Here is an 18,897-nt window from a genome sequence, read left to right as displayed (position 1 = left end):
CAAGAGTGTGCAAGGGGAAAATTTGAGTATCATGTAGTAGCCTAAACCTATCAATGTTACATTGAGCAAAATAAATAATAGAAAAAATAACAATATGGTGATGGGGTAGTTGGATGGGCTATTTACAGATGGGCTATGTACAGGTGCAGTGATCTGTGAGCTGCTCTGAAAGCTGGTGTTTAAAGCTAGTGAGGGAGATATGAGTCTCCAGCTTCAGTGATTTTTGCAGTTAGTTCCTGTCATTGGCAGCAGAGAACTGGAAGGAAAGGCGGCCGAAGGAGGAATTGGCTTTGGGGGTGACCAGTGATTGTCAGTTAAGTACAGATGTAAGATCTTAATTTCAGCCAGTTTGCTGGCATTTTTTGTTAGGGCAAATCAACAAACGTTGGCTGAGGATAACTGGAGGCTGCTGAGGCTACTGAGGGGAGGACGGCTCATATTAATGTCTGGAACGGAGCAAATGGAATGTCATGTAATTGATACCATTCCACTAACTCCACTCCAGCCATTTCCAGGGTGGACTATAGTAGTTGAAACGCGTTGCAGTTTTGCATCCTGATGCACCATGCTGACTGTTCCTACATCTATTCTTATGGAAATATATTCTGTTAATAGTTCACTGAAGTGTATTGCAACGCGCTGGCTGCCTACTCATCTTCTTTGTTGGATTAATTGCCATTTAGGGGCCTACCTTCCCACCGCCCTCATCTCACTGGCAAATCAAGACAACAATTTTTAAGAGAAAATTGCAAACTTTAGGATACTTTTTAAACTGTAACTTTCTAATTCTGACAAAGCTACATTTGTGTCACAGCCACAGGAACTGTAGGGTTCTGGTCCGTAAGCAACGCAGCAGCTCAGAATGGAGAACACTTCACTTGATATGCAGCTCTGTGAGAATTACATTATGATGAATGTATTTATCTGTATTTATGAATGTTGTTAGCTAATCATTTCCTTTATTGGACTAGACATTTATTTATAGAATATCAAGTATGTCATACATGCACAATAAATGTGGCAACAGATGATGATGTTGTTTGGTTACACTGTGTTTACCCATTATAGAGCATTGACATTTTAGTCATTTAGCAGATGCTCTTATCCAGAGTGACTTACAGTTAATGCATTCATCTTGAGATAACTAGATGGGCCAACCACATATCACAGTCATAGCAAGTACATTTTTTCCTCAATAAAGTAGCTATCAGCAAAGTCAGAGCTAGTAAGAGGGGAAAAAGTCAATTGTGAGTGTTGGAGTTGTTGGTCATTGCAGCTTTTAATCAGGTTGTATATGAGCCTGAGAAACATTAGGAATCTATAGTTTTGTATCAGATATGGCCTCACCATCTGTTTAATACACTGTTGCTACTCACTGTTTATTATCTATGCATAGTCACTTCACTTCTACTGTACCTACAGTACATGTACAAATTACCTCGACTAACCTGAGTCCCTGCACATTGACTCGGTACCGGTACCCCCTGTATATAGCCTCGTTATTGTGTTACTTTTTTATAATTTTTTACTTTAGTTTATTTGGTAAATATTTTCTTAAATCTTTCTTAAACTGCACTATTGGTTACGGGCTTGTAAGTAAGCATTTCACGGTAAGCTCTACACTTGTTGTATTTGGTGCATGTGACAAATAAAGTTTGATTTGAGATCCATACTACATACACAAAAGTATGTGGACACCACTTCAAATTACTGGATTCTGCTATTTCAGTCACACCTGTTGCTGACAGATGTATAAAATCAAGCACACAGCCATGCAGTCTCCATAGACAAACCTTGGCAGTAGAATGGCATAACTGAAGAGCTCAGTGACTTCCAACATGGCAGCGTCATAGGATGCCACCTTTCCAATAAGTGCTGTTATTTTGAAGTGGAAACCTCTAGGAGCAACAACGGCTCAGCTGAGAAGTAGTAGGCCACACAAACTTACAGAATGGGACAGCCGAGTGCTGAAGTCCTCGGTTGCAACACTCACTACTGAGTTCCAAACTGCCTCTGGAATCAACTTCAGCAAAATCACTGTTCCTCGGGAGCTTCATAAAATAGGTTTCCATGGCCAAGCAGCCGCACACAATATATTATATTATTTTTATTTTACGAACATGGCCTTATTTCTATTACAGCATATTGGATGACTGTCATTCATATTCCATTCACCCAGTTCAATGTAACATTGATAGGTTTAGGCTACTACATGACACTCAAATTTCCCCTATAGCTATCATGAGGTTGCTACAACCTAGCCTATGAATGAAAGTTTACAACATAGGGACATACAGGTCGAGAGAGTGACACATGGGTGCATACAGGTTGACATACAGTGACACATGGACAAACAGTGACACATTCAATACCACCTTGCACACTCTTGCCTGCATCTCAATCCCATAGAAAAGTTGTGGGCAGAACTGAAAAGGCGTGTGCAGGCAAGGAGGCCTACAAACCTGACTCAGTTACACCAGCTCTGTCAGGAGGAATGGGCCAAAATTCACCCAACTTATTGAGGGAAGCTTGTGGAAGGCTACCCGAATGGTTTGACCCAAGTTAAACAATTTAAAGGCAATGCTACCAAATACTAATTGAGTGTACGTACCCTTCTGACCCACTGGGAATGTGATGAAAGAAATAAAAGCTGATATAAATCATTCTCTCTATTATTCTGACATGTCACATTCTTCAAATAAAGTGTAGATCCTAACTGACCTAAGACAGGGAATTCTTACTAGGATTAAATGTCAGGAATTGTGAAAAACTAAGTTTAAATATATTTGGCTAAGGTGTATGTAAACTTCGACTTCAACTGTATATAGCCATAATATGACATTTGAAATATCTCTATTCCTTTGGAACTTTTGTGAGTGTAATGTTTACTGTTTTTTTTGTATTGTTTATTTCACTTTTGTTTATAATCTATTTCACTTGCATTGGCAATGAAAACATGTTTCCCATGCCAAACAAGCCCTTTGAATTTAAATGAATTGAGAGAGAGATGGAAAGATAGAGAGACTGAGAGGGAGATAATAAAGTATGATAACTGTGTGCGTGCAGTTCTGCAGAGAGTTTGCATGAGTTCTCCTGCATGGTCATAGGTCAGTGTGGCTGAGGTAGATGAAAAACCTTCCCACTTGTGTGTTTTCAGGAGGAAGTGGTTTCTTGGTTATTGACAAAGTCACCCCTTCTACATTTCAAGTAAGATGTTGTTGTATTGTAACTTCCTGTGACTTGTGGTCTCCATAGCGACCTGCTTCTGTCTCTCAGGAGCAGTGACCATAGACATCCTATTAAATTACTAGAGGGGTTAAAGTTCCAAAATGGGGCAAAATAGCAGCCATATTGTTCAGGAAGAAATCCAAACCAGTCTAATTGGAATGCAGTAGCAGTAACAAAGCATTCATTCCATCTGGTGGATAAAAAAATAAAAGTTTAGTAAAAAAGCACGATGCAAAGATATTGTAAAAGTACAGGTTATTAGAAGCAAACATGTATATGTGACATTCATATAGAAAATATGTTATTCTATCATCTGAATGACAGAAATAATGAATCAATGATAATAAATGTCAGTACATTTACAACCCAACAGTTCAATACACAATACAAAGCAAATAGAATTACTGTGGCTGTTTGTAAGATCTATCATCATTACACCATACCATTTATTTAAGCTGTTACAGTAATACACAATACAAAGCAGATAGATCTGATAAACAGCTACAGTAATTCTATCTGCATTACACCATATCATTTATTTAAGCTGTTACAGTAATACACAATACAAAGCAGATTAGAATTACTGTAGCTGTTTATCAGATCTATCATCATTACACCGTATCATTTATTTAAGCTGTTACAGTAATACACAATACAAAGCAGATAGAATTACTGTTGCTGTTTATAAGATCTATCAGCATTACACCATATCATTTATTTAAGCTGTTACAGTAATACACAAATGGTTAAATTAAATATATTTGTTGTATTTATCTGGTAAATTAAAATAACATACAAATCCTTAATGTACAAGATGTTATTGTGTGTGTCACGTTCGTCGTAATGATTGGACCAAGGCGCAGCGTGAGTAGCGTTCCACATCTTTATTATAACGTGAAACTTCAGCAAAATACAAAAACAATAAATGATCAAACGAAACGTGACAACAGTGACATGCAAACAGGCACCTACACAAAAACAAGATCCCACAAACCAGTGGGGAAATGGCTGCCGAAATATGATCCCCAATCAGAGACAACGATAAACAGCTGCCTCTGATTGGGAACCATACCAGGCCAACATAGAACTAGACAACCTAGATAGAAACACCCCCCCAGTCACACCCTGACCTAACCAAAATAGAGAATAAAAAAGGCTCTATGGTCAGGGCGTGACAGAGTGTCCCTCACAGAAAAAACACATGAGAAATGTAATGTGAAATCAAGTTTTCACATGTGCAGTTTCATGTCATCACATGTTGCTTCAAATAAGATCACGTGATCACATGAAAACATGTGTTTTTGGAATACTTCACATGTTCACTTGTAAAAATGAATGTGTTTTTTTCTGTATTTGTGTGTTCGTGTGCATGTGTGTGTGCTCATTTTTGTTTGTTTGTGTGTGTGTGAGCATGCCTGCATGTGTGTGTGCTTGCGTGCGTCGAGCATGCATAACCCATGTTCCCGGTTGTTCCCTCTCTGATGGCGTGTCCCTCCATCTCCCTCAAGGACCTGTAACATATCACCACACACAGTTATTTATCCCTCCATCTCCCTCAAGGACCTGTAACATATCACCACACAGAGTTATTTATCCCTCCATCTCCCTCAAGAACCTGTAACATATCACCACACAAAGTTATTTACCCCTCCATCTCCCTCAAGGACCTGTAACATATCACCACACAGAGTTATTTATCCCTCCATCTCCCTCAAGAACCTGTAACATATCACCACACAAAGTCATTTAGCCCTCCATCTCCCTCAAGGACCTGTAACATATCACCACACAGAGTTATTTATCCCTCCATCTCCCTCAAGAACCTGTAACATATCACCACACAAAGTTATTTATCCCTCCATCTCCCTCAAGGACCTGTAACATATCACCACACACAGTTATTTATCCCTCCATCTCCCTCAAGAACCTGTAACATATCACCACACTAAGTTATTTATCCCTCCATCTCCCTCATGGACCTGTAACATATCACCACACACAGTTATTTATTCCTCCATCTCCCTCAAGGACCTGTAACATATCACCACACAAAGTAATTTATCCCATCTCCCTCAAGGACCTGTAACATATCACCACACAAAGTTATTTATCCCATCTCCCTCAAGGACCTGTAACATATCAATCACCACAGAAAGTTATTTATCCCTCCATCTCCCTCAAGGACCTGTAACATATCAATCACCACACAAAGTTATTTATCCCTCCATCTCCCTCAAGGACCTGTAACATGTCACCACACAAAGTTATTTATCCCTCCATCTCCCTCAAGGACCTGTAACATATCACCACACAAAGTTATTTATCCCTCCATCTCCCTCAAGGACCTGTAACATATCACCACACAAAGTTATTTATCCCTCCATCTCCTTCAAGGACCTGTAACATATCAACACACAACATGTTTTAGTGCATGCAGTCAAACATAGTCCTAAGAATAAAACAGAGATATACTGTATCTATTGACAGTATATCTCTATGATATGAGCATTAGTTCCATATAAGTAATACCCTGATTAACCATGTACAAGAAACATGTCGTTTTTCTACATCCTCTGTTGTTCAGCCTATGTTGTGTTACTTTCATGTGCAAGCTTCAAAGAAAAACGTCAGTAATTTAAAGATCCTATGCAGCCGTTTTCATCTCAATATCAAATCATTTCTGGGTAACAATTAAGTACCAACCTGTGATTGTTTTCAATTAAAATGGTCAAAAATAAACAAAAAGCTTCTTTGGAAAGGGTAATTTCTCAAGCAAGAAATTTCTAGGACTCTCTGGAAGTGGTCTGAGTGGGGAGGGGAAAACTGAAAATTAGCTGTTATTGGCAGAGCTGTTCGGAACTCTTTCTTATTGGTGTATTAACACATTTTGGACATGGTGATGTCACCATGGAAGGCCAAACCTCCATCCCACCAAAACAGACGGAAATTTCTATTGGTCTTTTCAAAACAGCTCTTAAACTAAAAGGGCATTATCATAAACTAAATGGGCCTATCGCGTGAACACAGGACTTTTGAGGCACTGGAAGGGATGAAGCTACTCGAGACATGAGGAGAACTGAGACGGACATTATAGTTGTTGAATTTACAACTTTTCCATTTGAAGGGATTACGGATTGCATTTAGCAAAGAGACTGTTGTTCAATTTCACTTACCTCTTACAAGTGTACAGAAAGTCTTGTTAAATATCTATAGAATTTACCTGAATTCACCTGCTGCTGTGTGGAGAATTTAGTCACGGTAGCTTAACTTGTCAGATCAGGAGCTGTTTTGCTGCTTGCTAGGTCCAACAGTGTCAGTGCCTGAGTTTTAAGAGTACACTCTCTGTACCCGGGGTTATATTATCTTTATTCCTATATTGTAATTGATTGTGTGGTATTTGAGTAACTGCAAATGTTTTAATCAAAATATATTCATGTTAAATTGCATTCTGTGTGTGTTTGTATTTTCAATGAGTCATTCATTTTGTAGCGTCAGAAACATTCTGAAAACAGTAATATAAGCCTTTATGTATCTATTAGTAATATCGCTAGCCTCTTGTTTCCTCTAGTGGGTGAATATCATAAAGGTTTATACACTGAGATGTACTTTTCACCATTATTCCCTTGCTGATCTATCCAAGTCTATGGTGAGAGGGTTACATATAACTATCAATAGCATCTTACCTGGGGTTGTGTCTGACTTCAGTTGAGAATAGACTGAATCTGCCTCTGGTGGGGTTGTTTCTGTAGGGAGTGAGGATAAAATACATAGATATTCAATAAGGGGTCAGAGGTATGAGGTTCTGATAGGGGGAATATGGAGGGAGGGATGTCCAGACTTACCTCTCTTCTTCTTGGCTTTGGTCTTCTTTTGGAGGTCAACCTCAGCATAGGACACATCAACAGGTCCAGCTGCTGCTGACAATGGACATTTCCAGTCAAGAAATAAAGGAATTAGCTTATTGCATATTCTGCCTCTTCATAAAAACTCTCAAATTGTGAATTTATTGACTAACTACCAAATTGTAGAATAGGTCTTACCTGTGGCTTTCCCTGTCTGCACCTCAGAGTAGACTGGACTTTATTTTGGATCAGCTGGCTTTTCTGAGGAGTAGGAAGATGGGCTGAAGTTTTGTATATTTGGTTTTATTTTCAAATATGTAAATGTTCCAACTTTGATACACTGCACAATATTAATTGATGTCACAGTTGAAAGTCACCTTTCTTTTTCTTGTCCAACTTTTTGAGTTGAATCTGGGCGTATGTCACATGACTTGGTCCAGCAGCAGCATCTGAAACATACAGGTGATACACTAATATCTCTACTTAGGACTCTATTCAGTCTGTATTGATGAAGGGTTACAGATTGACTGACAGAAATGTAAAGGTCATTTCTGATTGAGCCGACATGTACAGCGTTTACCTTGAATGTAGTCTCCACTAACGTGGGAACATTGCCTTTAAATTTAAATCACTGTAACGCTGAACTTCCACGATACGGACTGAATACAGCCCTTAGTATTAGTGTGTTAGTCATATTAAACACATGAAGAACAGCAGCAGTAACTCTATACTGTATTCATATTAAACACATGAAGAACAGCAGCAGTAACTCTATACTGTATTCATATTAAACACATGAAAACAGTAGCAGTAACTCTATACTGTATTCATATTAAACACATGAAGAACAGCAGCAGTAACTCTATACTGTATTCATATTAAACACGTGAAGAACAGCAGCAGTAACTCTATACTGTATTCATATTAAACACATGAAGAACAGCAGCAGTAACTCTATACTGTATTCATATTAAACATATGAAGAACAGCAGCAGTAACTCTATACTGTAGTCATATTAAACACATGAAGAACAGCAGCAGTAACTCTATACTGTAATCATATTAAACACATGAAGAACAACAGCAGTAACTCTATACTGTATTCATATTAAACACATGAAGAACAGCAGCAGTAACTCTATACTGTAATCATATTAAACACATGAAGAACAGCAGCAGTAACTCTATACTGTATTCATATTAAACACATGAAGAACAGCAGCAGTAACTCTATACTGTAGTCATATTAAACACATGAAGAACAGCAGCAGTAACTCTATACTGTATTCATATTAAACACATGAAGAACAGCAGCAGTAACTCTATACTGTATTCATATTAAACACATGAAGAACAGCACCAGTAACTCTATACTGTATTCATATTAAACACATGAAGAACAGCAGCAGTAACTCTATACTGTAGTCATATTAAACACATGAAGAACAGCAGCAGTAACTCTATACTGTATTCATATTAAACACATGAAGAACAGCAGCAGTAACTCTATACTGTATTCATATTAAACGTAACATACAGTACCATTAACATTGTTGTCTGAGGGATTGATCGTATCATAGATGTGAGCACCACCTGTTGGTCAAAGAAGAGAGAGACAGGTTAGTTAGGTTGGTTATCCCTCAGCTTGTCTAGGGACAGAGAGTACAGTAACATGTTGTTAATAAAGTGGATGTTGATGAGTCAGTGTATGAGGTTACAGAAAGAGGAGTGGTAGAGGTCTGAGCTGAGAAACTGACCATGCTGCAGAAGTGTATACCCAGCATCAGGAGCCTGGCCCTGGGTAGATCCTTGGTCCTGTTGGGGGTCCTGGTTGGTGCTCTGGGGCTGGGGGTTCCTAGAGGGAGAGATATACTCATGAAGTACTAAGACGATATGTTACTGAATTATCATAGTTGAGAGACGGGTGTAGTCACGAGAATATTCTGTTGAAACAGGAACCTGTAAAGAGAAATGCATACGATTATATCGGGTCATTGCTGTTTTTAACTATTGTAATTACACATTTTTCTAACTAAACATGAACTAAAACGTTTAATGATTAATAATAAAATCTCACCTTTGGTGTTTTTAAATCGCCACAGCAGGATGAGGAGAATGACCAGTAGAACACCAGCAACAACCAGACCCACAACCACTCCAACTAGGACTGATGTAGAGGATCCAGGAGATACGACTGGAGAGAGAACAGCACAACACCATCAGCCTCTGAACCAAAATATTAACTCGCCATGCAACAATTTCAATGTTTTTACTGAGTTACAGTTCATATAAGTACATCAGTCAATTGAAAAAAAAAAATATTAGGCTCTAATCTATGGATTTTACTGACTGGGCAGGGGTGCAGCCATGGGTTGGCCTGGGAGGGCATAGGCCCACCTACTGGGGAGCCAGGCACAGTCAATCAGAATGAGTTTTCCCCCTGAAAAGTGCTATTAAATACAGAAATCCCCCCCCCTCAGATTACCGGATGTGGAGGTCCTGGGCTGGCGTGGTTACACTTGGTCTGTGGTTGTGAGGTAATAATCTGTGTAATGATCATGCTGTTTTATCAGCTTCTTGATATGCCACACCAGTCAGGTGGATGGATTATCTTGGCAAAGGAGAAATGCTCACTAACAGGGATGTAAACACATTTCTTCACTAAATTTGAGAGAAATAGGCTTTTTGTGCATATGGAACATTTCTGGGATCTTTAATTTCAGCTCATTAAACATGGGACCAACACTTTACATGTTGCGTTTATATTTTAGTTAAATAGGTGTATAGACCAGCCTGTATCTTTTGATAATTTAGTTGAGAGATCATATTTTCTATGGGAGTACAAATCCAAACGTATGTTAACATCAACACTATAATCACTATCACACAGATGATGAAAAGTTAACTTGAGATCATAATCGTTTTCTCACCTCTCACTGTCATCCAGCTCTCTGGTGATTCTCCCTTGTCAGGGGATTTGCATTTGTAGAATCCTTCATCTGACTTGGATACTGCAGGGATGGTCATCTCTCCTGTGGTCTCATTCTTGATGAGTACTCCATCTTTGTAGAAATCAGCCTTGATGTTTGAGCTGGTTGTCCAGTATTTGCAGGTCAGAGTCACAGAGTCTCCTTCAGTCATGGGATGGACAGGGCTCTCCAGGATCACATAACCATCTGTTTAACATAATATATAAATAATACTGTAAATCTGAATACTGGAGTCATCACCCTCAAAATATTATGATCTTGTATTTTATAAGAGATGCAATTCAGTTACAGAATTGAACATCCTATCATACATTGAAATGTTGTTGTTTTTTGAGTGTGAATGTCGTACAATACACTTACCATCCACTGTGATGTTGACAGCATTACTGTACTCTCCTGATCCAGACTCACACCAGAACACTCCACTGAACCATGTGTATGTTGACCTGATGGTACATGTGGACCCTGTTATTGATCCCCAGTTAGAGACACACCCTGACTCTACTCCTCTCTCTGTGTATCTCATCAGTCTCCATCCAGTAGAGTTCCCCTTCTCCTCACAGCTCAGTGAGAGAGACTTTGATCTAAAGTGTTGAGTTGTGTTGGGACTTATTCTGAGAGACACTGAAGGCTGCAGATCTGAAACAAAGAGAGACGGAGTAAAACCTTTAGTTAAATAATATATATTATACACATGAGGGAGACTTAAATATGTTTTAATGTAGTTAGTTACCTCCTGACCAGAGAAACTGAGGTTCACTGAAGAGTGTGTTATAGACTGGGTCTCCTCTCTCAGCTCTACACACATATCCTCCTGTGGGAGTAGGACCAGCAGGGATCAGAGTGTAGGAGTCTTCACTAGTCACATTGTCAGATTGGGGCAGTAGAGAGTAAGACTTGTCTGATAGGGAGGGTAACCCAGCTCTGTAGGGAACAGTCCTGTACCAGGAGAACCTCCAGCCTGTAGACGTCTTGTCAACTTCACAGCTCAGAGTCACTGAGTCTCCAGGGTTCAGCCACTGAGGAGAGATACTCAGGACAGCCTTGGGTTTATCTGTTATGAAGGAAGTATTTAACCTTTTAATCTTACAAATATTTGAGAGAACAATCATGACACATGTAGACTTAAATAGACTTACATGACACATTCAGTTGTACAGCATCACTGGTTTCAGAGCGCTTGTTTCCCTTCACACCCTGACAGGTATATGAACCACTGTTAGATGAGCAGACAGGACTGATTCTGTACTCTGGATTTGCATTAGAGTAGACTGACTTCCTGTCGTTATACCACTCATACTGCCAGTCAGAGTCTCCTCCTCCCTGTATGTTACATCTCATAGTAACAGTCTCTCCACTGAATATCTGGGTCAGAACAGCAGAAGGGTCAGAACAGCGACAGGTCTCTCTGCACAGACACAACAAATAGTGAATATGTTGCACACATCAGAATACAAATGACGCTCATCAATACTCACATCAATAGACCCTGAAGACATGAAAGGTATTCAGTAACATATGGACAACAAGTAGACTACATATTATTAATCCACATAGGAACCAACTATCCTAAACAGTATAAACTCACCAGTAATGTTTATCTGGACTGGGTCACTGTACAGAGTGTAGTAGACTGGGTCTCCTCTCCCAGCTCTGCACCAGTACTGTCCTCCATCAGAGACACTGACCCAGCTGAGTGTGTAGGAGTATCCAGAGGTTGTGGTTACTGGTGTAGAGTCTGGTCTGTGTCTGTACCAGTAAAACGTCCATCCAGAAGACTCTACAGTACAGCTCAGTGTCACACTGTCTCCTGTGAATACGTCCTCTTTGTCTGAAGTCAGTGTAGTCGATGGCTGATAATCTGTTGGTATTGCAATAGGTTTGAGTGGGAAGATCCACTTTACTGACACACACAAACAACAACAACAACAACAACAACAACAACAACAACAACAGCAGCAACAACAACAACAACAACAAAGTAACTCACCAGTCACAGTGAGGGTAATAACATTACTATGTTGTGAAGATGTGGGTCTGGATCTTCTCTCTCCCTGACACCAGTCGAGACCCTGGTCAGACTCAGTAACTCTACTGATGGTGAGGGTGTCTCCTGTTATAGTGTGTCTGACAGACTGAGGTACTACATTATCATTCCTGTCTTTGTACCACTGATAGTTCCAGATACTGTCAGACTCTACTGAACACGTCAGAGTAACTGTCTCTCCAGGGAACACAGGGTTTGGCTCTACACTCAGTTCAGCTTTGGGCAGGGCTGTGAGAGAAGAGCATCAAATTAATCAGATTATTTGAACATTATTTGATATACATCATGTGGATTCATATCCAACAGTTTAGCTATTGGAGAGTTTAGATAAAAGTCAATTCTAGGTGTATGTAATCAGTCTCGAGCTCACCAGTTGATCTGATGAGGACGGTTCCACTGAGTTGAGACTTCTGGGGCCGATCTCTCCTGGTCCCCAGACACTGGTACTGACCATCTTGGTCAGGGAGAGAGATGTTGATGGTTTTACCATGTGTACCGGAACCTGGTTGGTTGTTTCTGGACCAGTGGTACGTCCAGTCTGTGTAGTCTGGTATGTCACACTGCAGACTGACTGTCTCTCCAGAGTAGAGGAGACCCTGAGGAGAGACACTCACTGAGGCCGTGGGTAGAGCTGTTGAAAGACAATGCAGTCAGTTGTTGATTCATACCTAATATGAGAACAAATGTTGAGAATCTTGCTATCATGGTATTGATTCAAAAAGGTTATCATTGGGAATAATTGCATTTGGAGTTAGTACATAAGGCCTCTTTTTACTCTTTGTCAATGATTTAGTCTCAAGCTCACCAGTGAGCTGGATAGAGAGGGCTCTGCTGAGTTGAGACTTCTGGGGCCGATCTCTCCTGGTCCCCCAACACTGGTACTGACCATCCTGGTCAGGGAGAGAGATTGTGAGGGTTTTACCATGTGTACTGTAACCTGGTTGGTTGTTTTTGTACCAGTAGTACATCAAGTCTGTGTAGTCTGGTATGTCACACTGCAGACTGACTGTATCTCCATAGTAGAGGGGACCCGGAGCAGAGACACTCACTGAGGCACTGGGAAGAGCTGTGGAAACATAAACAAAATATATCCAATATACACTGAGTGTACAAAACATGATGAACTTTCCATGACATAGACTGACCAGGTAAATCAGGTAAATCCATCCATGTCACCTGTTAAATCCACTTCAATCAGTGTAGATGAAGGAGAGAAGACAAGTTAAAGAAGGATTCTTAATCCTTCAGACAATTGGGACATGGATTGTGTATGTGTGCCATTCAGAGGGTGAACGGGCCAGACAAAAGATTAAAGTGCCTTTGAATGGGGTATGGTAGTAGGTGCCAGGTGCATTGGTTTGCACCAAGAACTTCAACACTCCTAAGTTTTTCACACTCAACAGATTCACGTGTGTATCAAGAATGGTCCACCACTCTAATGACATCCAGCCAACTTGACACACCTGTGAGAAGCATTGGAATCAACATGGGACAGTATCCCTGTTGAACGCTTTTGACACCTTATAAAGTCCATGCCCTGACGAATTGAGACTCTTTCGAGGGAAAAAAGTGCACGTTTGCAACTCAATATTAGGAAGGTGTTCTTAATGTTTTGTGACACTCACTGTAAATTATTATAGTTACCCATAGAGATGTTTACATGATTAGTTAGACTTACCAGACACAGTCAGTTGTACAGGATCACTGGTTTCAGAGCGCTTGATTCCCTTCACACCCTCACAGGTATATGAACCACTGTTAAATGTGTAAACAGGACTGATTCTGTACTCTGGCTTTTTGTTAGAGTAGACTAACTTCCTGTTGTTATGCCACTCATACTGCCAGTCAGAGTCTCTTCCCCCCTGTATGTCACATCTCATAGTGACAGTCTCTTCACTGAATATCTGGGTCCAGTTAGGTTGGAGGGTCAGAACAGCCTCACATCTCTCTGCACAGACCGAACACAGACACCTGACTGAATATACAGTTGCAAGGAAGGTGTTCTTAATGTTTTATTCACTCAGTGTATTTTGTGCAACTAAATACTTACAGCTCTTACCACATTCTTTACATTCTCTCTCAGACACAAACATCCATGGATAAAAATGTCAATAAAAAAGAGCTTCAATATAACAATTGATCAAATAAATGAATATCTACCATCATCTTCACCACAGTGTCCACAGTAGATGAGGATACTCAGCACTTCAACAAAGACAAAGAAAGTCATTACAGTACAGTAGTAATACAGAAGTGTATACTACTATAGTAATAGAGTAGTAATATTAACATTAGTGCATTGTGCTCATAGACAAACACACAAACACTAATACAACGTCAGTACTTACAGAGCAGCACACAGAGCAATGTGTTGTCCATTCTGTTCCACTGGCAAGTGACTTTCTCTGAACTACAGTTCTTCTGACAAACCCCTCTACTTCCTATATGATGACAGTCTGTTTAGATCACACCTCTTCACCATCACACAGAAAATAGAGAGAAAATTATTGAGAAACGTACAAAGACTGTGAGAAAAAAGCGTAGCGGTTGATGGCGTGTTAAATATCTGACCAACTTCTTCTTATGGTTGGCTACATGACCTCACACTGGTTACTTCCTCTTTATTGGATTAAGGGAGAATGGAAGGAGAAAAGAGATCTGACATGAGATCAGAACTTGTGATTTGATATCAGTATGTGCAGATGTTAGTTTATTTTTACACCCACCATGCACAGATAGATGGTTCCCCTCAAACCTTTGTTTACTCTTTAAAGAAAAGTTATCTCAGAATTTGTCATGTTCAGTCAACTTCCTCTTTCTGTAAAAGCAGTGGACACAGCAACGCTGTGGTCTTATTGTTGGTGGAAGAGAGAACTAACAAAACTAAAGTAATGATCTGAGGAAGTGTCACGACTTCTACCGAAGTCGATGCCCCTCCTTGCTCGGGTGGTACTCGGCGGTCGCCGTCACCGGTCTTCTAGCCATCATTGATCAGTTTTTCATTTTCCATTGGTTTGTCTTGTCTTCATACACACCTGGTTCCAATCCCATTCATTACATGTTGTGTATTTAACCCTCTGTTTTCCCTCATGTCCTTGTCATTGATTGTTTGTGTTATGTATGTGTGTATTTTGTATCGGTGTGCGACGGGTTATTTTTACCCATGTTATTTTTGTACTTTGGTTTTGGAGTTTGTTTTTTTGTTAATTAAAATACTCCAGTTTAACCAAGTTGGTTTCTCCTGCGCCTGACTTCCCTGCCACCTACACACACACGACTATGACAGAATCACTGACCAAAATATTGAAGTCAGCAGGAGAAGATACCCCGGACAGGGAGGTGGAGGAGCGCATCCAGGAGAATGCGGAGAAGCTACACCATATGTGCGCCGCCATGGATCGCGTTGTCCAGAATATGGACTGCTGGGAGAGACAGGGAGTTCATCTTGCACATCCAGTCACCCAACCGGGGTCTCTGGAGCGCCCCTTGTCAACCTGAACCCGATGGCATCCATCTAGCCATGCCTCAGGGTTACGACGGAAGTGCTGCCAACTGCCAGGGTTTCCTACTCCAATTAGAACTTTATCTGGCCACGGTCCACCCAGTTCCAACTGACCGTGAGAAGAGTTTCGCCCTTATCTCGTGCCTCACCGGGAGAGCCCTGGAGTGGGCCAGCGCTGTGTGTGGAGAGGGAGACGCGGCATTGGACCATTATGAGGAGTTCACCCGCCGTTTTCGGGCAGCTTTCGACCACCCACCCGAGGGCAGCGTGGTGGGTGAGCGCCTCTACCATCTGAGGCAGGAGACGAGGAGCGTCCAGGATTTTGCCCTGGAATTCAGGACCCTGGCAGCCGGTACGGGATGGAATCACAGGGCCCTGATTGACCATTACCGCTGCAGTCTGCGTGCGGACGTCCGTCGGGAGCTGGCCTGCAGAGACACCACCCTCACCTTCGACCAGCTGGTGGATCTTTCCATCCGGATGGACAACCTGCTGGCTGCTCGTGGACGTCCAGATTGGGGTCTGGTGTTTCCATCCTCCCGCACCCCCTCTCCTCTACCCATGGAACTGGGAGGGAGGGTGCACAGGGAGACTGGAGGGGGTTCTCGCTCGTGCACCATATGTGGCCGCAGAGGTCACACTGCTGGTCGGTGCCGGGTAGGTTCCTCTGGGAATCGAGGTAGCAGGCAGGGCGCTCTGGCGCCACCCCAGGTGAGTAGGCACCATTCTCATCCAGAGCCCTCTGTTGAACATATATTTGTCTGTTACTTTTCCTGAGTTTTCCCCACGTTCCCAGCATAAGGCGCTATTAGATTCATGCGCGGCTGGGAATTTCATTGATCAAGCTTTTGCTCATAGTTTAGGGATCCCCATTGTACCCGTGGATGTGCCTTTCCCCGTTCACACCTTAGATAGTCGACCATTAGGGTCAGGGTTTATCAGGGAGACCACAGCACCTTTGAGTATGGTGACGCAGGGGGTCACATGGAAGAAATGTGTCTTTTCCTTATTGACACTCCTGCGTATCCCGTGGTGCTGGCCCTACCTTGGTTAACTAGTCATAACCCCACTTTTTCTTGGCCACAGAGGGCTCTCACGGGGTGGTCGCGAGAGTGCTCAGGTAGGTGTGTAGGGGTTTCCGTTGGTGCTACTACGGTGGAAAGTCCAGACCAGGTCTCCACCGTGCGCATTCCCCCCGAATATGTCGATTTGGCTCTCGCCTTCTGTAAAAGGAAGGCGACTCAATTACCACCCCATCGACAGTGGATTGTAAGATTAAATCATGGTAGACGCTGCACTTCCCAAGAGTCATGTGTATCCCCTGTCGCAAGCAGAGACGGTGGCTATGGAGACATATATCTCCGAATCCCTGCGTCAGGGGTACGTCAGGTCCTCTATTTCACCCGTCTCCTCGAGTTTCTTTTTTGTGAAGAAGAAGGATGGAGGTCTGCGCCCGTGCATTGATTATCGAGGTCTTAATAAAATCATGGTGGGGTACAGTTACCCGCTACCTCTGATCGCCACGGCGATTGAGTTAATGCACGAGGCGCGCTTCCTCACTAAACTGGATCTCAGGAGTACGTACAACCTGGTGCGAATCTGAGGGGGACACCAGTGGAAGACAGCATTTAGTACCACCTCAGGGCATTCTGAGTACCTCGTCATGCCGTACGGGTTGAAGAATGCTCCATCAATCTTCCAATCTTTTGTAGACAAGATTTTCAGGGACCTGCACGGGCAGGGTGTAGTGGTGTATATCGATGACATTCTAATACACTCCTCTACACGCGCCGAGCATGTGTCCCTGGTGCGCAGAGTGCTTGGTTGCCTGTTGGAGGATGACCTGTATGTCAAGGCTGAGAAATGCCTGTTCTTTCAACAGTCCGTCTCCTTCTTAGAGTATGTGACCCCATTGCAGCCATGCGTAATTGGCCGACTCCAACCACGGTGAAGGAGGTGCAGCGATTTTTAGGGTTTGCCAATTATTACCGGAGGTTTATCCGGGGTTTTGGTCAGGTAGCTGCTCCCATTACCTACACTTACATTTAAGTCATTTAGCAGACGCTCTTATCCAGAGCGACTTACAAATTGGTGCATTCACCTTATGATATCCAGTGGAACAACCACTTTACAATAGTGCATCTAAATCTTTTAAGGGGGTGGGGGGGGGGCTTAGAAGGATTACTTTATCCTATCCTAGGTATTCCTTAAAGAGGTGGGGTTTCAGGTGTCTACGGAAGGTGGTGATTGACTCCGCTGTCCTGGCGTCGTGAGGGAGCTTGTTCCACCATTGGGGTGCCAGAGCAGCGAACAATTTTGACTGGGCTGAGCGGGAACTGTGCTTCCGCAGAGGTAGGGAGGCGAGCAGGCCAGAGGTGGATGAACGCAGTGCCCTTGTTTGGGTGTAGGGCCTGATCAGAGCCTGAAGGTACGGAGGTGCCGTTCCCCTCACAGCTCCGTAGGCAAGCACCATGGTCTTGTAGCGGATGCGAGCTTCAACTGGAAGCCAGTGGAGAGAGCGGAGGAGCGGGGTGACGTGAGAGAACTTGGGAAGGTTGAACACCAGACGGGCTGCGGCGTTCTGGATGAGTTGTAGGGGTTTAATGGCACAGGCAGGGAGCCCAGCCAACAGCGAGTTGCAGTAATCCAGACGGGAGATGACAAGTGCCTGGATTAGGACCTGTGCCGCTTCCTGTGTGGGGCAGGGTCATACTCTGCGAATGTTGTAGAGCATGAACCTACAGGATCGGGCCACCGCCTTGATGTTAGTGGAGAACGACAGGGTGTTGTCCAGGGTCACGCCAAGGTACCTCACTGATGAAGGGGGGGTCCAGTGAGTTTGCAGTGGTCGGCTGGGGCGGACAGGGCTTTTAGGAAACTGAAGGCTCTGTTTACCTCGGTAACGGTGTTGGCTCATCCGGATCCGTCTTTGCAATTCATAGTGGAGGTGGACGCGTCTGAGGCTGGGATAGGAGCTGTGCTCTCTCAGCGCTTGGGTACGCCATCTAAGCTCCGCCCCTGTGCCTTCTTCTCTAAGAAGCTCAGCCCGGCGGAGCGAAACTATGATGTGGGAGACTGGGAGTTGTTGTCTGTCGTCAAGGCTTTGAAGGTGTGGAGACATTGGCTTGAGGGGGCTAAACACCCTTTTCTCATCTGGACTGACCACCGCAATCTGGAGTACATCTGGGAGGCGAGGAGACTTAGTCCTCGCCAGGCAAGGTGGGCCATGTTTTTCACCCGTTTTGTGTTTACCCTCTCTTACAGACCAGGTTCCCAGAACGTTAAGGC

General features: G+C 42.6%; 1 protein-coding gene across 5 annotated transcripts in view; it reads right to left on the bottom strand.

Annotated features, from left to right (window-relative positions):
- LOC106577812 (B-cell receptor CD22) overlaps positions 1-14,602 on the bottom strand; it is a 44,885-nt gene extending 30,283 nt beyond the window's left edge. Inside the window, exons 1-16 of one of the 5 annotated variants that reach the window (XR_006760497.1) lie at positions 14,456-14,602; positions 14,268-14,312; positions 13,786-14,055; positions 12,913-13,173; positions 12,478-12,738; positions 12,051-12,335; positions 11,649-11,921; positions 10,794-11,114; positions 10,421-10,699; positions 10,001-10,246; positions 9,148-9,264; positions 8,828-9,029; positions 8,613-8,663; positions 7,448-7,519; positions 7,269-7,331; positions 7,071-7,145 (exon numbers count right to left, since the gene is read on the bottom strand). Coding sequence is in view for 1 of the 5 variants with exons in the window: in XM_045701410.1 (XP_045557366.1) it covers positions 10,001-10,246; positions 10,421-10,699; positions 10,794-11,114; positions 11,649-11,921; positions 12,051-12,335; positions 12,478-12,738; positions 12,913-13,173; positions 13,786-14,055; positions 14,268-14,312; positions 14,456-14,486 (2,272 nt within the window). In the remaining 4 variants the exon portion in view is untranslated. Of the gene's footprint in view, positions 1-7,070; positions 7,146-7,268; positions 7,332-7,447; positions 7,520-8,612; positions 8,664-8,827; positions 9,030-9,141; positions 9,265-9,555; positions 9,682-10,000; positions 10,247-10,420; positions 10,700-10,793; positions 11,115-11,648; positions 11,922-12,050; positions 12,336-12,477; positions 12,739-12,912; positions 13,174-13,785; positions 14,056-14,267; positions 14,313-14,455 lie in introns of those variants that run through there. The other 4 variants (XR_006760496.1, XR_006760495.1, XR_006760498.1 and 1 more) reach the window with 4 other exon arrangements.
- Between the last annotated feature and the right edge of the window lie 4,295 nt (positions 14,603-18,897).

The sequence above is a fragment of the Salmo salar genome, chromosome ssa18 (assembly GCF_905237065.1).
Source record: "Salmo salar chromosome ssa18, Ssal_v3.1, whole genome shotgun sequence".
NCBI lineage: Eukaryota > Metazoa > Chordata > Actinopteri > Salmoniformes > Salmonidae > Salmo > Salmo salar.
Note: the sequence above shows the minus strand (reverse complement) of the source record. Positions and strands in the feature narration are given on the sequence as shown.